The following is a 20,411-nucleotide window of genomic DNA, read 5'->3' as shown; positions in this document are numbered from 1 at the left end:
AGCAGGAAAATTGCAACAGCACATTCCCAATTTCTGTACTGTCAAGATGTAAGCAGAGAAAGTTACACTTCATCTTATTCCAGCATTGTAATGAAACTGGATAGTTTCATCCTAGTTCTTGCTGAAAGATCTTTTATACCTTTCACGATATCTTTCTGTTCATTTCCAGTATCTTGTAACATTATACTAACCAATATATCAAATGCCATTCCAAATTAATTAGGTCAAGATATAAAACAAGAGTTTAATAACATTACTTTTAATTGGTTGCTTTGCAGTCAGATGCTGTTTTATAATTCTATTTTGAGCATAAATCATTTAAATTTTTTTTCAGGCAAAGTAGTTTTCATTATTAAGACTGAAGTGGTGATCTTGCAATTTAAACTATTGATAATTTGTAAGGTGTGGTTCTGCAAATCTACAGAGGAAAAGGAGAGCCACTTTAATTAAACACATGATCAAACTGGGGCAAGATTGACAATATCATAACAGACAGATTTTGATATGATCCTGTCACTGAGTTGAATAAGGGTAAAACCCGATAAATCTGGCACAGGAGAATGTGAAAATATAAAGTAAATTAGGATTAAATAGTAGAAGAACAAAAAAGGAAGTTGCAGCAAAAATAAAAGGAGATAAAAGAGGCACAGGAGGAATTTTAAGTGGAATTGTGATCTGTGGGTGACGTTTTCATCTCCTGTGTGTCAATTACATCCTGCCAGTTAGTTCTCCATCTGAAATAGGTAGAAAATATAACTGCACTGAGTTACATGGGAATGGCAGTGTGGATATCAGGATGCTATCTACAGGCACTAAGGAAAGCTCCAACACCAGGAATTAAATTGTATGTAGGGGCTTTGTAGGTTGTTTGATTGGAGGGGTGGAGGTGAGGAAGCCAAAGAACCTTGACAGGCCAAGGGCTGAGGAGCATTTCTGCTCCATTTTGGTGGAGGATGGTGTCAAATCTCCTGAGCGTTATTGAAGTTCCACACATCCACAAAAATGGGGAGTGTTCCATTACATTCCTCACTTGTATCCTGCTGATATTGAATGGTTTTGAGGAGTCAGGATATATGTTAAGTTGAGTTCATATTGTTACGTGTGCCGAGGTACAGTGAAAAGCTTTTGTTGTATGGTAACCAATCAGTGGAAGGACAAAACACGATTACAATCAAACCATCCACAGTGTACAGATACATGATAAAATAAATAATGTGAATAACGTTTAGTGCAAGACGAGTTGCTTGTTGCAGTAAACTCACTGATCCATGATGACAAACAGGATATTTTAGTTAGTTGATTCAATGTTGGTAATGCTGTTTGTTCTTTACGATAGCAATACCCGCTGAGCACACACTGATCAATGCGTCTTTCCAGGCATCAAGGAATTTCCAGGCCTTGGTGTCCAGGAAACTTGCTTATTTTTCTTAATGTTTGATATGTTCCCAAACGGGATAATTATTCTGCAACTTCCATTGATCCCAGTTTTACTGGAGTTCTTTGATGTCAGATGGTCAAAAGGTTCATTGATGTCAGAGGCAGTCACTTTCAACCCAACTATTAACAGTCAGTTCCTTTTCTTGGACAAAGAACATAACTGAAGAAAGGTCTCGACCTGAAACGTCACCCATTCCTTCTCTCCAGAGATGCTGCCTGCCCCATTGAGTTACTCCAGCATTTTGTGTCTATCTTCAGTTTAAACCGGCATCTGCAGTTCCTTCCTACACATAAAGACTGGAAATTTTTGAGTCTTGGCAGAATCCAAATTAATCAAGTAGACGTAGAATTGTTAGCTTGTTAGACGTAGAATTGCTAAAAGCAATTAGGCTAGTTAAAAACAAAGGACATCCCTTCCACCGCAGCATATAATTTAACTTTTAATATGTTAGACTAAATTAATTTGAATAAGTCTATCAATATTATGAGCACATTTGGAAATGCATGAAAGTTAGTAAAATTGATTTGCTGTTCAGCACATTTGAAAACTTTGCCTAGATGCCTTTTTCTGGGGTGTAATAACAAAAGTAAAATGAGTGTTGTTCGTTCTTCACCCTGGATTCTGTTGCAGTTTGTTTACCATAGAACTGTTCAGTCATGCTCGCATCAATGTGAATTTCTTGTTATATAAGGTAGCCCGTGGTCTGGCAGTGATGTAACTGAATTCAACAACTGTGTTAAAGTGTTCTGCTCCTTTCCCAGTACATAAAAAAAAATCTCGTGGACTTGACACTTTCAATTACATTAATACTGCATTACAAGCTCAAATATGGATTGTGGCTCCACCCACCCTCTGATGTTTGTTATGTCATGGACTATCATTCTGTGAAAGTGAGGTTTGCTGGGGGCTTTGGTTTCCTCCCACATCCAGAGGGGTTTTATGGCCATGATATTTTAAATTCTGTTGTAGATGGACGGCAGCAGATTCAGGCAAGTGTTAATGGACTGAGAGGAGATTCAAGCAGTGTTAATGGCATGTGTGAGAGAAAAGGTTACAGGATAAATAAGTGGGGGAATGGAATTGCTTAGATTGCTCAGAGAATCAATGTATACTTGATTGGCTGAATGGACGTGTACGTATGATACAGGCTGGAGATAGACACAGAAATCTGGAGTAACTCAGCGGGTCAGACAGCGTCTTTGGAGAAAAGGAACAGGTGACGTTTTGGAGAGAGATCCTTCTTCAGAGTCAGGGGAGTCAGATCTTAGTTCCTTCCCTGACTCAGTCTGAAGAAGGGTCTCGACCCGAAATGTCACATTCCTTTTCTCCAGAGATGCGGTCTGACCTGCTGAGTTACCCCAGTTTTTTGTGTCTATCTTTGGTTTAAACCAGCATCTGCAGTTCCTTCCTACACATGGTACAGAATGGGTCAAGCACAATCCAAGCTAGCTACTTGGAACATCAAACCCACCAGAAGGATTTTGGTGATCTTGCCTTTGATGGTCAGGGTGGTGCTGGAACTGGGTCTGAGTTGCACTGCATCAGGCCTGATCATCACTCCTGACAAGCTCTGCCTCACACAAGGTGAAGGCCTTCAGCATAGCTCAATTGCTGGATATCAATATGTTGGTGGGTTGAGAGTGGGGTGGGTGAGATCGAGCATTATTCACCCAGCACAAGGTTTGACCAACAGGCTGTGCAGTTGGCTAATTTCAAATGATGTGTGTGTCTGTGTGTGCGCGTGTAGGGAAAGCATTTTGTTGCTTTTACATATGTTATAAATGTTACGGAAAACAGAAATTCTCTTGGTATGTCCAGTCAAAAATAACCGAGGGGAAGTCTGCTATTTTTCACCTTTTTCTTTTGTTCTTTCCTGAATGAACTGATGGATGGCACAGGCAAGTGAGGCAGGCTGCATTCAGGGTGCGGTCTGCAGGGACATCGGGTGCTCATTCCTAGTTCCTCTCAGTCATTTGGGTCTCCCCAATTTCTCAATCCTTTCTCTTCATTTTCCCACCACCTTCATCACCATCTCCTCATTCTAATGTCCAGCTGCAATTCTTGAGTAAATCCTTTCAACTTTCAGGTACAACCAGGATACGCTCACAGACTGGAAGTCCAGAAACTCTAAGCCATCCTGTTTTACACCCTCCATTTCTTCATTACCCTCAGGGTAATCCACTTTTCACAAATGTTTGTGTAACATAATCAAAAGGCACTCAATAATGGGAAACCAGGACAAGAATCAAAATGGTTATCTGATTAGAAAAATGCATTTTTTTCTTTCTCCTTAAATAAATCTATTTACTTCTCTGAATTGTTCAAAAATTCAATTGATGGAATTGCTAGAAGCCAAAGAAAAGTATGTATTAAAAATTAGGCACAAAATGCTGGAGTAATTCAGCAAGTCAGCAGCATCTCTGGCGGAAATAAATAAGTGACATTTTGGGTCGGGACTCTTTTTCAGATTGATTGCAAGGGGTTAACTGGAAGAATGAAAAGACCAGGACTAATGTGGGCTGGTAACAGATAGTCTCAGGCAGGGTGGTTCCCTGGTAGGCCAATTGCTGGCAAGGCACAGTTTGATCCCAAGAGGGATACATTATTGTGAACTGTGAACTGATGAACTGACTTTCAGTGGAGGGAGGGGAGTATATGTAAAAGACAGCTAAAATTAGAGAATTCTACATTCATACCGCTAGGTTGTAATCTACCCGTGAAATATGAGGTGCTGTTCCTACAATTTGCATATGGCCTCACTAGTGACCGTTTTACTGAACATTGGCGAGACCAAGCGTGGTCTTGCCGACCGTTTCGCTCGGTCAATTGTGCTCGGTCCACCAAGGCCTACTGGATCTCCTGGTTGCTAACCATTTTAACTCCCCTTCCCATTCCCATACTGACCTTTCTGTCCTGGGCCTCCTCCATTGCCCTTCGCCCCCCCCCCCATTCGGGGCAATACCCTACCGTGAGGTAAGCTGTGGCCTTGATTTGTCCTGGTCTTTTCTTATTTCCAGTTTCTCCTCCCACCCGCCCCCCCCCCCCCCCAACCTTACAATCAGTCTGAAGAAGAGACCCGACCTAAAACGTCACCTGTCCATTTTCTCCAGAGATGCAGTTGCTGAGTTACTGCAGCATTTTGTGTCTATATTTGGTATAAACCTTGGTATAAAAAAATTAACTTGTTCACCGCGACATCTGGAGAAAGAAGGTACGTGACATCTGGTGCACAATTTGGGGGATCCTTGGTCTTTGATATAAACGTTAATTAAATAAAATGCATTGAGTCAATTCAAGGGATGGAATCTATCATATTTGTCGCGATATGGCATTTATGATGAAGCAACAGCACATTATTTGCAATGTCAACAGCTTCTCACGTAGTTTCTGTGGCTTTACAGCAATTATGTGCATTGATCTTATGTTGCATTGGACAGCGATGATGAGTGTAAACAAGCAAAAAGATAACATGGTTCTCCAACTTGTCAAATAGAAGAATACACTTAAGCATGCAAAATCAAAATCAGGAAGTGCAGGTTTGGAAAAGAATAAAGATAGTGAAATAAAGGTTGATATTAAGCAAGGCACAAGGAAGAGTGAAAACCACATCCACTCCCCTTTCTCACTCTAACCTCTCCCCCCCTGAACATACAGCCCTCCACTCACTCTGCAACAACCCCAACTGGGTGATCAAACCTGCTGACAAGGGAGGTGCCGTGGTGGTCTGGCGCGCTCTCCTCTACTGGTCTCTGGCCAGGCGCCAACTCTCAGACAACTCCTACATATCCTTGGACCATGACCCCCCAGACGAGCACCAGGCCATTACTCAAACACCATCACTGGCTTCATCGCTTCCGGCTCCCTGCCCCCCCCAGCCTCCAACCTCATCGTTACCCAGCCCTGCACGGCCCGATTTTACCTTCTCCCCAAAATCCACAGACCTGACTGTCCTGGCAGACCCATTGTTTCAGCTTGTTCTTGTCCCACCTAACCTATTTCCACATACCTCAACTCCATCCTATCCACCCTGGTCAAATCCCTCCCCGCCTATGTCCAAGACACCTCACGTGCTCTTCGTCTCCTCCATGATTTCCATTTTCCAGGCCCCTACTCCCTCATCTCCACCATGGATGTCCAGTCACCCTACACATCTATCCACCACCAGGAAGGTCTTAAATCCCTCCATTTCTTCCTCGACCGCAGAACCAACCAATTCCCATCTACTAATACTCTCCTCCGCCGAGCGGAACTGGTCCTTACCCTCAACAACTTTTAGTTTGACTCCTCCCATTGTCTCCAAATCCAAGACGTAGCTATGGGCACGCGCATGGGCCCCTACTATATCTGCCTCTTTGTAGGGTACGTCGAACAATCCTTGTTCGAGGCGTACCCTGGCCCTATCCCCGAACTCTACCTCTGCTACATTGATGACTGCATTGGTGCCACTTCCTGCACCCATGCAGAACTCACTGACTTCATCCATTTTACCACTAACTTCCATCCGGCACTCAAATTCACCTAGATCATTTCCGACATCTCCCTACCATTTCTAGACTTTACTATCTCCATCGCAGATAACAGACTATTGACCGACCTACTACAAACCCACTGACCCCTATGGCTATCGGACTACACTTCTTCCCACCCTGCTTCCTGTAAGGACTCTATCTCCTACTCCCAATTCCTCCATCTATGCCGCATCTGCACCCAGGATGAGATGTTCCAAATCAGGGCATTGGAGATGTTCTAATTCTTAAGGGAATGGGGGTTCCCCTCTTCGACTATGGATGAAGCTCTTTCCAAGGTCTCCTCTATATCCCGTACCTCCACTCCCACTCCCCACCTCCCCCCACTCGTAACAAGGACAGAGCCCCCCTTGTCCTTGTCCTCACCTTCCACCCAACCAGTCGTCACATACAACAGATAATCCTGCAACATTTTCGCCATCTCCATCAGGATCCCACCAATGGCCACATCTTCCCATCTCCTCCCCCTGGCTTTCCGCAGAGACCATTCTCTCTGTAACTCCTTGGTGAATTCGTCCCTTCCCACCCAAACCACCCCCTCCCCTCTTACGTTCCCTTGCAACTGCAGGAAATGCTATACTTGTCATGTTACCTCTCCATCAACTCCATCCAAGGACTCAAACAGTCTTTCCAGGTGAGGCAGAGGTTCACCTGCACCTCCTCCAACCTCATCCATTGCATCCGCTGTTCTAGGTGTCAACTGCTCTACTTCGGTGAGACCAAGCGCAGGCTTGGCGATCGCTTTACCCAACACCTCCGCTCAGTTCGCGTTAACCAACCTGATCTCCCGGTGGCTCAGCACTTCAACTCCCCCTCCCATTCTGAATCCAACCTTTCTGACCTGGGCCTCCTCCATGGCCAGAGTGAGTCTCACCGCAAATTGGAAGAGCAGCACCTCATATTTCGCTTGGGTAGTTTACACCCCAGCAGTATGAACATTGACTTCTCCAATTTCAGGTTGTCCTTGCTTTCTCCCTCCTTCCCCTCCCCTTCCCAGCTCTCCCACAGCCCACTGTCTCCACCTCTTCCTTTCTTCTTCTCGCCCCCCCCCCCACTCCTCCCCCACCCCCACATCAGTCTGAAGAAGGGTCTCGACCCGAAACATCACCCATTCCTTCACTCCATTGATGCTGCCTCACCCGCTGAGTTTCTCCAGCATTTTTGTCTATCTTTAATATTTTTAGGAAATCATCTGCACTAACTAACTGAATGAGATACCACATTTTACAGTTGTATTTCAAGATCAGAGAAATAGTTTAGCAATAATTATCATGTCTCATAACTAATGCATTCACCCTCGGATGTTGTCTGCTTAGTGCTATCTAGTTTGTTTGTACGGCGATGTCATTTTATGGTATATATCTCAGGTTGTGTTACTGTGCACCTTTTGGAAAAGCATGATCATTTGGGCTCTCAATATTTGCACATTTAACAGTATATTTGTTGTGTACTGCATGACTGCTTCCCATAAAGATAATTTGGGCTCTCAGTGTTATTGTTTCAGCATTTAGTAATGGACAATGTGGCCTGTTACTGTGAAATATGCCTTTGCTTGTGTTATTAAAATCCTTACTTTTGGTATTTGAAACGGAGTTTATGATAAATATGGTGAAATAAGCATTTGAAGCAATTTATGGGCAAAAACTATCTGACGGCAAGTTAAATCATTTATAGTGGATTTCTGGGGTCACAGATCACCACATTAAACATAATTTCCAGAGTAAGCCTTGACAAAGCAAGTGCCATAATAGATGGTGTGAGTGTGGGCCTGTGTATCGGATGTGTGGAGAAGATGAGGCATATGGTTTTACTAATATAGAAATAATAATAATAATAATAATAATAATAATAATAATAATAATAATAATAATAATAATAATCATCATCATCATCATCATCATAAATACTTTATTGATCCCCTCAGGGAAATTCAGATGTCCAGAAGCCCCCAACCAACAAACCCACAGATTCAAAACGAACGCAGACAGAAAATACATAGAATACAATGTGGACACTACCTGAGAGCAATAAATACTTAAAAAGACCAATAATTAACAATTAAAAATTAAAAATTGCAAAATGCATCCCCCTACAGCCTAGCGATCCGAATTATAAAATCTAATGGCTGCAGGGGTGAAGGATCTCCTGAACCGCTCCGTTCTACAGGGCAGGGAGAGGAGCCGGTTGTTGTTCCGAGTGCTCTTTTGACTCTCCAGAATTACATGGAGGGGATGCCCAGGGTTTTTCAGGATGACCTGCACCTTGTGCCTCATACGCCTCTCAAGCACATCCATCCCAGAGTCTACTCTCCCCTCCAGCACTGAGCTAGCTCGTTTAACCAGTTTGACCAGCTTCTTGTTGTTTTTTGCACTAATGCTGTTGCCCCAGCAGACAACAGCGTAGAAAATAACACTTGCAACCACAGTGTTGTAAAACATGTGCAGCATATCATTACACACATTGAAGGATTTGAACCTTCTTAGGAAAAAGAGTCTGCTCTGGCCTTTTTTGTAGAGGGAGTCAGAGTTGACAGACCAGTCCAGATTGTTATCAAGGTGCACTCCAAGGTATTTATATGTCTGCACCAGTTTTTGGATAATTTTCATCAGAGAATGTGTACATTAAGTGAAGATTGTAGAGCTTATTAAATATAAATTTAGTTTAGTTTAGAGATACAGCATGGAAACAGGCCCTTTGGCCCACTGAATCCATGCCGACCATCGATCACCCGTTCGCACACTAGATCTACACACCCCCTACACACTAGAGACAATTTACAGAGGCGAATTAACCTACAAATTGGCACGTCTTTGAAATGAAAGTTTGTATGTCAGCAAATATGAAATCTGAGTTGTTCTTGCACAGTTGGCTGGTTCAGGAATGTGGCTCCTTTTGTTAGTCCAATCATTATTGCAAAGATAAAAGTAATCTTAACAATACTGAAATAAATTCAAAATGTAATTGTATTTCATGAAAGGAGAAACACATTAAATATGTCATTCAGGATGAAAGTGTATGTGTTTGATAGCCATTAGCAATTTAAATACATTTTGTGAATGCTGATCATCAAATGAGTAAATTTCAATTTTTATTTGCTTACTTCCAATTTTAACCCTCTATTGAGTATGTGTTCTTTGAACACAATAATTATAAGCAGGAACCTGTTCCTCCAGTTATCAAGATCATTGCTGACCTTCTACCTCAACATAATTTTCCTGCGTGATCCCCATGTCTCTTGCCTCCCTTAATTTTCAGAAATCTATCATTTTCTCTCTTCAGTGACCACAGTGATGGAGTTTCCACAGCCTGTTGTGGTCGAGAATTCCAAAGTCTCTTCATATTTTGAGTGAAAAAAAAATCTTCATCTCGCTCCTTACAGGCCTATTCTTTACTGTGAGACTGGGATCCCCTAAATCTTGACTCCATAAGTAGAGGGATACATCTTTGTGTACCTACCCTGTTGAACCTAGTAAGAATGTTGTAACAATCAATGAGGTCTCTTCTCATTTTTCTAAACGTTAGAAGCTCGTCTACTCAAGTTCTCTTCATACACCAAACCTAGCATCCCAGATCCAGTCAATGCATCTACTTTGCATTCCTCAGTGGCAAATATGGCCCTTTCAGCCAAGGAGATGAAAATTGTGTACAATACTTATGTAATTTCACTACAACACTATATAGCTTGGGCTTCATGCGTATCAACCACATGGTGATCATTTCTTTACCAGTCTATCACAAAGTCTAACCCATCTCAATCCTTCATACCTGGTGTTGATTCCACCCCAAGTGTGGGGGACCAAACAACTTTACAAAATCCTTAAAACTTTCTTTAACGAATAAGAACCAGAGCCAAGCCTCAGTCTTAAATCTAGTCATTGTTGCTTCATCCCTAAACAGCTGTCTCTCCACTCTATTTGACTTTGAAACTTTTTCGGCCAAGCTTTGCATGCCCCTTGACAATATCCCCTTGATGGCTCAATTATTTGTTAATTGGCAGTTCAGTGAACCACTGTGTGTTGAATCTGCTTTGTGAAAATCTGTTCAAATAACAGTCATTTATTCTTAGCCATTTATTTTAGTACTCTAATTGAAAGCACAATGTAAGTGAACTAACAAGTAAACTCTAATTCTGCCGACAAGATTAGTCCTATTTTGACCCATTTACTTCTATTTTTCATTCTTCAATTGTCCCAGATTCTTATACTCCCATTTAACATTCATCCTGCCTAATTTAACTTAATATTTTAATTATTTTCTTGAGTTAATAACGTTATTTGAGATTGGAATAAATTCATGGATCAAAATTGGCTTTTAAAGAATAATCGTGTTTGCATTTTTTTTGGTGTCTTTTACATCCTTGAACTATTTGTCAGTTTCTCTCACACTGTAAGCGAGATGAAGATTCCATAAAAGTTGTGGCTCATTGTGGTTTCTTAATGGTGTTGATATGAGAAAGACATTTTTTTCATCTCGCAGGGGGAATTCTCATTTCCTTCCAGAATATTCTCTTTGGCAAAGGTTTACACTATTAGTAAAACAAAGTTTTTCACTGTGACTCGTCACATGTGACATTAAGTATTCAATTCAATAATTTCAGGATTAATCTTAAGAGTTACACTTGCTGCCAAATAATAGCAAATTAAGGCAGGGTCAAATTGCAAGTGTAGCCATGTTGCTATCATTGCCACATCTTGTGTTACCATTCTAACACTTTCCTTGAGGTCAATGAGTTTGTTGTTGAGATGATCAATTCATTTCTCGGATGATCATATTGTTATGATCTTGTAACTTTTAACTTTTCACTTTTATATTTATATCAGATTTCTATCTTCTCTCTGTCAATTCATTGGTTTCTTATTTGCTAGTTAACTCTTTGGTAGACTTGGTCTTGTGGATCTTACTTTACACCAAAGCAGACAGTGTTACATTTGCACAGCTTTCACAGCCGATGAAGCTGCTTTAAAGTGCAGTTGTTGTTGTAATGTAAGGCATAACAAACAACAAACTTCCACAAAAAGGAGTATCCTTGTCGCCATTCAATCGCTTTTATAATTTGTTGATCATCACTCTGCATAATATTTCTACCCATCCCAAAAATACTGAATTCAAGCAGCTGGGCTTTGATTTACCATCTAGCCTTCAGCAGTGCAACACTCAATACTACAATGGAGCATAATAATAATTTCTCTGGAATTACCTTGGGGGACATTATGTTTATATTTGGTGGCTTTTGGTCATCCTGTTTTCATATTTAAATAGAAAGCGGGATCGAAGCAAGTTAAAACAGTAATTATTCACTGAACAAAAGGAGTGAGTGTGGAAAGATCATTCCTATGGATTATAAATTTGGTCTCTACCCAGTAAAGGATGAGGAAAATGCACTACCTTTGTCAATGCATTTATAATATTTCAAAACCGGCACATTATGCAGGAAAAATGGATTTGGTATAAAGATGTAAAATAAAGAGAAGTTGGTGGATAATTAAGCCAGCAAGAAGAAAAGGGATCAATGATTTGTGCCAAGGCAGGTGACAGATGAAAGTGTTGAGATAATGTTATTCCAATGTTCTGACTCGATCACTTGCATTCTTCATTTTTATCCTTTCAATTCTTTAAAAAATTGTATCGGATGAAACTTTATCATTGAAAGTTAAATTTGATAGCAGGTTGTGATGTTTGTTCTTTTCAAATCTATAGATTACATTGTGCAAAAGATGGATCTAAAAGGGGCAGAAGAACCAGGGAAGCAGTGCCCAGTTCCCACTCCTCAGTCTTCCATTTCATCACCAACGGCCTCGCCTTCCCTCAAGGTCAAAGGTATGGGAATATAGCCAGCCTGCTTTGTGCAGGTAAAGCTTATGTTACTAGAGCATTGAATATGCTGCATTCTATTACATATCCGATGTTTGATAATGAATTTATATTGTCATTGTCTCCTCATTGTAGAGTGGTGTTCGCATTTTATACAGTGAAGTCTAGGTTTAAGAACAGTTTATGACATCTTGTGCATCTTATGCAGTCGTATCAAGGTTGTCCATGTGTTCTAACTAGGTATAGAGAGGGTTCTTCAGACCCAATATGGCTTCCAGTTTCCTACTGTTAATTGATGATTTTTCATTGAGAATATCCCGTAGTTTCCTTGATCTAGTCATTCCCTTGGTATTCCTCTGACGTATAGTGTATCCGGTGTGATGGGATCACCAAGATGCAGCCCACAAATTCTGTTTCACTTCACAAGAAACTTGTGCATTGCAGGAGCAAAAACCCTCAGAATACTTGCTTCATTCCTGCAGTATTGTTCCCGAATGGATGAAAAGCTTGCACACTAAGACACTATTGAATGGCGCACACTAGAAAGAATATCCATCTCCATGTTAGTTGGAAGAATGCATTTTGCTAAGATTTTTCTATTTATTGCCCATCCATGATTACTCCTGAACTGAATGCTTGCACGACCATTTAATTTAAGAATCAACTATATTGCTGTGTTTCTAGAGTAAGTCAAACTTGGTGAGGCTGGTAAAATGTCCTTCCCTCTCGTACATTGATAAACCAGGTATTTATGACAATCTGAGCATGGTCACAATTAGTGATGCGATCCTTTTATTCCAGTTAATTACATTATGTGAATTTAAATTCACAACCGCTATGGTGGGATTTTAACTCATACCTTCAGGTTTATGGTGCAGGCCAACCGGTAGTTAAATTGGACCAGAATGCTACCATTCTTTTATTATGGACAAATAAACAGGGATTAATTTCTTCTCTCATTTATAAAAGTGTTGCAATTGGCTTGGCCTACACTTACTGCCCTTTCCAGACGACTTATCATGGAATGGTGATGTATCCTGCACAGTTGCAGTCTGTGTGGCAATGGTGCACTTGCATTGCTGTTATAAGTACTGGCTGCAGGATTTTTACTCGCCAACAATGAAGTAACAGCAGTGCATTTCCAAGTCGGTACACATAGGGCAATCTCCCTTATTTTTCATGGGGACAGAGATTGCTGTGATTTTCAATGTGCTGCCAATGTAACATTGGCGAGTTGCTGCAGCACATTTTGGGAGGTGCTCATGTTGCAGCCAGAGTGAGTCATTGATGGATTACCCAGCCAATGAAAAAATGTTTCATTGCACTGTTGGATAGTATTTTGTAGGTGTCAGAATGAGGTTCTATTTATGCAAGTTTTGGGCAAATTTCAGGAATCTATTTGCATATCTGCAGATTTTTTTCCAGCAGGCATTCTGTCAATGTCCACATATAATAATAAAGAATCAGGCTTGCTGACATGGTATAGTCAATTTGCAAGAATTCTGCTTCTGAGTAATGACTAGTCTGTATCCATCTACAAAACACAGCGATAAACTCGTACCAAATCATATATTCTTAATAAGAAACGGTACTTGTCTCTGCTTACTAATAGATTGCAGATTCTAACACCATCTGCTAAAAGAGGTTGAGGACAATCGAAACACTTTTGAATGACATGGGTGTGCATGTACTCATAACATTCACCTCTCTGACCTGAGATAGATATGAGTTTACGGCTCTGGGTGCCTGCTCTCTACCGTAGAAATCCATCTATCTCCATGTCCTATTCCAGTAGCCCTGCATTTTGTTTCTTTCGTGTTCTTATTTGGTTTCATATTGAATGTCTGCTCCATTACTTTCTGTGCCAATGGGTTCTGAACTTTAACCATTGCTGCATAATATGATTATCTTCATTTTTACTTTTCGTTCCTTGCCAATCGCCTTCATTCTGTCTCCCCTAATTCTTGACCCTTCTGCCAATGGAAACAGTTTATCTCTGTCTATAGCTTTCATGGTTTTAATTGCCTCCACTGAATCTTCTCTATTCCAAGGACAACAGCCCAAGCGTTTGCAGTTTGTTCTTGTAACTAAAGCCCCTCCATTCTAGTACATTTCTTTGATCCTCTAAGACCTTTACATATTTCCTAAAGCATGCTGAACTAAACACAGTGCTCCAGGTGTGACAGAAACAGTCCCTTAAAATCATGATTTCTAGTCTTTATAAAATCTGTGATCTTATGTTTTTAACCATTCCCTCAATCTCCCTTCCTTCTTCCAACAGGTTATATACATACACCTTTCTGTTTTTATTTTTGTATCCCTTGCGGTCTCTGGTTTATATTATCATTTGATATTATTTGCACCGAGGTGATTATCTGTGATAATTATATTTTGAAATCTAATCATTTCTTGGACACTAATAAAATGAATGTTTTTATTTTTAATCTAATTTGAGGTCATGTTTATAAAATACTTTGTAATTTAGCTAAATGGCACTCTTGCAAAAGAGTGGAACAAAGGCAACACAGTTCTCATGGAAGTTTTGCCGATCCTCTCTGCACAATGGAGGACCCGGCGCGGGGGGTGAACAATGTACAATGGGGGGGGGGGAGGGAAACCAAAAGGACAGTGGGGGGGAACCGCTGTGGGGGGGGGGAGAACAAAAGGGGGAGCCGATGTGCTTTATAATTTTGTCAGCGCCGCAGGTGGCCGCTATTTGTGTGTACATTGGATACACACAAGCAAAGAATTTCACTGTGCCTTGTCACGTGACAATAAAGCATTCCATTCCTTTGCATTCCTTCGGTCAAGGTTGCAATGGGTGATCAAAAAATGTAGGCTAGACATTCTGCAGAATGATCTTTAGACATGTGCTTTTGTTGTTTAATTCCTGCAAATGTGGAATGGATGATTTGAATCAATACTGCAATGCACAAATTTATTAAATTTGTGGATTTATGGATTGCTTCTCTTCAACATCATTCATTACCATACAACATACACAGGGCATAAATGTTTCAGCTTTATTTTTTAGCTAAGTATGTTTTTATGATTCTAATCAACTATTTGATAAAATCTGGTTTGTTAATTACTTTGAAGAAGGGTGGGGGGGGGGGGCGGGGTGGTTGGGTGGGGGTTGCGGGGGATGAGGGGGAGGAATTCCTTGTAGGTCTTTGGGAGTATATTTTCATTCATTGTTATATCTATTAATTTTTGTAAAATTGTCTATATTAGTGTTCTGATGTAAGATATCTCTATATAACTATGTCTTTGTCTTGTTTGTGTCTGTGTGTGTGTGTCTGTGTGCCAATATGGTTAATTCCTATCTTCTTCCAAATGCTAGGCCACAGCCTTCCCATTTTCACACATCCTACTCACATTTCCCATTTTCACACATCCTACTCACGGAAATTTTAAAAACAGCCCGATTTCTTCCAATTCACCCAATTTGAGGTGAAAAAATCAGAGTGAAGTCACGATGCACTCGCAAGGTAGGACGGGACACTCTGGGAGGGTGGGGTACTCCAGCGCTCGTGTTGAAAAAGGAGTGGCGGTGGCTGCCGACGCCCGACGGCCTCCCGGTACCTGGTTGGGAAGGTGGTGCCACGGACCGAGCCCGGGGCTGGAGCTGGAATGAGGGCCAAGCCCGGGTCTTGGGATGGGGCCGTGACCGGGGCTGAGAAAGAAGCCGCCGCAGGAACCAAGGACGAGCCTGGGTCCGGGGTCGGGGACAAGCCCGGAGATTAAGTCAGGGCCTGGACTGGAGCCGAGGTGGCGGCCGAACTGTTGGCCGAGCTGAGTACGAGAACCTGGCAAGTTCCAGGCCCTGGCGCTGCTCTACCACCTGGGTAGGTGCTGGGGCAGGGAATGGGAGGGGAGGGGGATGAGAGAAATGAGGAGGAGGAAAATGGGGTGGGGAGTGGGGTGGTGGTAGAGGAAGGAGGAGGGAGATGGGCTGGGGAGTGGGGTGGTAGAGGTAGATGGGATGGGGATTGGGGTGGTGAGTGGGGTGGTAGAGGGAGATGGGGTTGTGGAGGAGAGACATGGGGTGGAGGAGGGGGATGGGGAATATTGAAATGTTGCATTGGGGGAACGGTTTGTGTTGGGGGAATGGATTGCATTGAGGGACAGGTTGCTTTGGGGGACCAGGCCTCCCATGTGACAGGAACCCAACAGATCCCACTTAGTCTAGTCTTCATATAAAAGTATGAGTTTTTTTTAATTTTGTGGTGAGGAAACTTATTATTTTTGTGATGTGATTTGGTGCAGCTTTATATTGGAAGCAAAACCCACATGTAATCTCCATCCATTAAATGAAAGGTCTGAGATAAAGTCAGTGAACATTGAGAACATGCTTGGATTAATTAAGGACAATGTTATGCAACTGTCGAATAAAAGTTGAGTTTGACAAAGTGTTAAAGTTGTGTTAAAGTGATGAATTACATTTATAAAATAAGTGAATTTGATGTAGTCCATAATGATCTCATACATGTGATTGGCAACAGTTTGTTTTAAAAAAGAAGCTAATTGTATAACATGAAATGTTGCACCCACAGGCAGAATCAAATGTTGGGGTAAAGTGATGTTGCTCAAATTACAGAGGCTTGGTTTTGTGTGTTTTGGTGTAGAGGTGGTGGTGAGAAGGAGTGCATCACCCTATAATTTTTAATAGATATTTTAATTTAAAATTTTATAAACTTGATAAGTTCCTCCAGTATTTTGTGTCTATTATCATTTTTAAACATTGGTCACTGCCATAGCACTGAGAATATAGAATACGTGGTCGCAGGGAGAATGTACAAACTCCGCACAGAGAGCAGCCAAAGTCAGGATTGAAGGGTCTCTGGCTCTGTGAGGCAGCAGGTCTCCCACAGTGCCTGTCTGGGAGGTTAGGTCAAGTTGAGCTGGCAAATTGGTTTCAAAATTGGCTTAAAGGAAGGAGTCAAGGGATAGTTATAGAGGGTTGTTTTTCTGATTGGATGCCTGTGACCTGTGGAGTGCTGCAGGGGTCACTGCTGAATTCATTGTTATTTGTTATCTGCATTATGATTTGGAAGACAATGTTGTTAACATTGTTAGTAAATTTGCAGATTAGGCCAAAATTGGCACAGAGTGAGGAAGGATATTTATATTTACAACAGGATCTAGATCAGTTAGGAAGGTGGGCCAAGGAATGGCAAATGGACTTTAACTCTGTCAAGTGTGAGGTATTGGACTTTGTTGCATCCAACCAGGGCAGGACTTGCACAGTAAATCATAGACCCCTGGAGAGTGTTGCAGAACAGAAAATCTGGGAGGACAGGTGCATGATTCCTTGAAAGAGGCAAATCAGGTGTACAGAGTGGTGAAAATGGCATTTTTCACGCTTGCCTTCATTGGGAAAATTATTGAATAAAAAAAGTTGGGACATCATGATGCAGCTGTTTTAGTCCTGCGTGCTTAGCTGGTTGCCCAGCTATAGAAAGGATGACGTTAAGTTGGAAGGGTGCAGAAGAGATTCACCAGGATGTTACCTGGATTTGTGTGCTTAGGTTATTGGGGAAAGCCGGATAGGTAGAGGCTTCTTACTTTGGATCATAGGAATTTGAGGGATTACCTTAAAGCATTTGCACCGATGGAAGGGTTTTAAGGGATATGCACCAAATGCGATCAAATGGGACTAGCCCAGAGTACTAACTTGGTTGGAATAGCAAGGTGGGCTGAATGGTCTGTTTCCATCAAAGATGGCAAGAAATCTGGAGTAACTCAGTGGGTCAGGCAGCAACTCTGGAGAAAAAAAATAGGTGACGTATCGGGTCAAGTCCCTTATTCGGTCACCCCTTCGGAGAGAGGTGGAGAACTTTAAAATAGGCATACTTTGAGGAGATTTTGCAATGGAGCAGTCCAAATGTGTAAGAAGGAACTGCAGATGCGGGTTTGTTTCCATGCTGTATAACTATTTACCAGGGGAGAGGAGGTATAGTTGGGGATGAGAAGAGACATGTTGGATATTGATAATGTTGGGAACTTTACTTAATGTTGACCCAGGTATCATCTCTGTGGGGGTTAAGACCTCCATTGTTTGAGGCTGATAGCTAGCCCAGTGTGTGTGTGTGTGTGTTGGGATTCTGTGTATTTGATGTCTTTTGATGGCAATCGAGTTGGACACTGAATGACTGCACTCTGCAGGCCCTCAACTTCACACACATGCGTGGAGGAGATAGATCGAAGGTACGGAGGTGCACTGCACCAACAAAGCATACGTTACTCAAAAAACATTGCATCGTGCCCGAGAATGCCTAGGTGATGAGCAGTCATCAGTTTAAAATCCTGTGCAAAAAAAAATCTCCAGATGTTTGTTGGAGCATGAATTTATTTACCACAGAAATTAACGAAGGAGCCTTGCAATTTGTGACGTGAAATTTTGTAAATATTTTAACCAGAGAACTAGCACATTGTGGCAGCTTCCCTTGGTGAAAATGTATGCTCTACTGTGAAAGCAATGTATTTGTATTAACTACGGTACATTTCTAAACAATACCAGCGTGCGTGAATGTGTTCTAAATGCAGTCCCTGTGAATACTGGTCTGAATAATGTTTTTCTACTGAAGCACAGTCACTGTAAATATGGGCATTTTCTGGGACATACTTTTTGGCTGGTTGCCAGGGAGCCTCTTTATAATGAGACCGCCTGTGCTTTCATGTTCAGGGAGCATGAAAATCACTTTCCATTTCAAGAGACAGGAAACCACAGTCAATTTTGTCATAATGAAATCATGTGGTGATACATGTTTGTGAACATAAGAGTGTTTGGGCAATTAATTTTTTGCAAAGGCAGTACGCCATTAAATGTTACAACCTCAGGAATATTAGCGGAGTGCTCCTTCAGTTAATGGATCTATTTTGAGCTGCAGAGAAATACTGAAAAGGAAGACACATTCTGGATTTTAATGAATAATTTTAATTTGAAACACATACTTATATTTGTAATTGTTTCTAAATTCAAGCGGCATGCAAGTAATTATGTATTTCTAAAGTCTAAAGTCTATGGTAGTACGAGATGGATACAAGAAAAAAAACTGAGAAATATGGATGAAATTCAGTATAGTGTGGAGTCATGCAATTTGGTAATAAGAATAAAGGTGTAAATTATTTTCTAAATGGAGAGAGAATACAGAAATCGGAGTAAGGTCTTGCTATAAGTATACAGAACATTGGTGAGGCACATATGGACCAAAATGTACAGATTTGTTCTCCTTATTTAAGGAGGAGTGTATTTGCATGGGAGAAGGTTTACTAAATTCACTGTGATGAACGGATTATCTAACAAAGAAAGGTTGTAACATTGGACGTAAACTTAATGGAGTTTAGAGGAATGATTCATGACCTTGTGAAACAAGAACTTTGTCAAGATAGATAGATGCTGAGATAATAGTTTCAGAGTTGTGATTGTCCATTTAACATGGAGAGGGAATGTATTTCTTCTTTTCAGGGGATAGTGAATCTACTCCAGAGAGCTTGGGCTCCATAATTTTATGTACCAAGACCAAGATTAATGGGTGTTTCTTGTAAAATTGTTATGTGGTACAAGCAGGAAAGTGGAATCAAGAGTCAGATCAGATTGGCTATGATTTTACTTGATGGTGGAGCAAGGTTATGTATTATTTCTATTAATGTTTACATTTATTTTGTTCCTACATTCAGGAGAAATGGGGAGAAAGGGGCATCAATAGTAGATTGGCTCAGGCAAGGAAGATGTTAGAAATTGATTATTTTTGTGACGGAGAGCATAGGTAGCAGGCACATTAGAACTTTTACAAATGTACCTTGAGGCCTAATAGGAGTTTGAGACCCTCTCATTGAATTTGTTTGCAAATGGCCAAAGCAAATGCCATGTCTGCTGAAATTATGGTTCACAGGTGCTTGGCAGCCACATCATTGATGATCAAAAGGATGCTGAAGCCTCCACCATCTAAATCATTTTTAATTCTTTCAAATTAGCCTCATGGAGCAGGGAAAGGAGTACCATCCATAGCTTAAGATAAATATTGTTGCTTGTTGCCAAAACCACCTCACCTCTTTCAAATTACTACTGTATTCCCAGGGTGCTCCTGATGTTAGTACCTACAGTAATATATCAATGTAATTAGAGTAACTAGACCAATACATGGCTTATGCAGTGTAACATCGATACATATACAAGGCAAATTTCAATGCTGCTAAGTTGGAAAATATTGATCAGTTGGGCAAGTGGGCTGAAGAATGGTTAATTGAGTTTATTGCAGATAAGTGTGAGGGGTTGCATTTTTGGGAAGTCAACCAGGGCAGGACCTCCACAGTGAATGGCTGTGGAGTGTTGTAGAACCCAGGGATCTAGGAGTACAGGTACCTAGTTCCTTGAAAGTGGTATCTCAGGGAGATAGGGTAGTCAAGAAGGCTTTGGGTACATTGGCCTTCATCAGTCAGGGTATTGGATATAGTAGTTGCAATGTTATGTTGCAGTTCTACAAGATGGTGGTGAGGCCATATTTAAGGTATTGCGTTCAGTTTTGGTCGCACTTTTACAGGAATAATTTGAAGGATGTTTGTAAGCTGGAAAAAGTGCAGAGAAGATTTACAAGGATGTTGCCAAGACTTGAGGGGCTGAGCTATAGGGA

The 20,411-nt window shown here is 41.2% G+C and overlaps 1 protein-coding gene across 10 annotated transcripts in view; it reads left to right on the top strand.

The window, feature by feature from the left end:
* Window positions 1–20,411, top strand: part of anks1b (ankyrin repeat and sterile alpha motif domain containing 1B) — a 703,274-nt gene that overhangs the window by 346,575 nt on the left and 336,288 nt on the right. For all 10 annotated transcript variants that reach the window (XR_004415215.1, XM_033039691.1, XM_033039692.1 and 7 more), the window contains one exon: window positions 11,662–11,781. Coding sequence is in view for 9 of the 10 variants with exons in the window: in XM_033039691.1 (XP_032895582.1) it covers window positions 11,662–11,781 (120 nt within the window). In the remaining variant the exon portion in view is untranslated. The remainder of the gene's footprint in view (window positions 1–11,661; window positions 11,782–20,411) is intronic.

Source organism: Amblyraja radiata, chromosome 21, assembly GCF_010909765.2.
Source record: "Amblyraja radiata isolate CabotCenter1 chromosome 21, sAmbRad1.1.pri, whole genome shotgun sequence".
Lineage (NCBI taxonomy): Eukaryota > Metazoa > Chordata > Chondrichthyes > Rajiformes > Rajidae > Amblyraja > Amblyraja radiata.
Note: the sequence above shows the minus strand (reverse complement) of the source record. Positions and strands in the feature narration are given on the sequence as shown.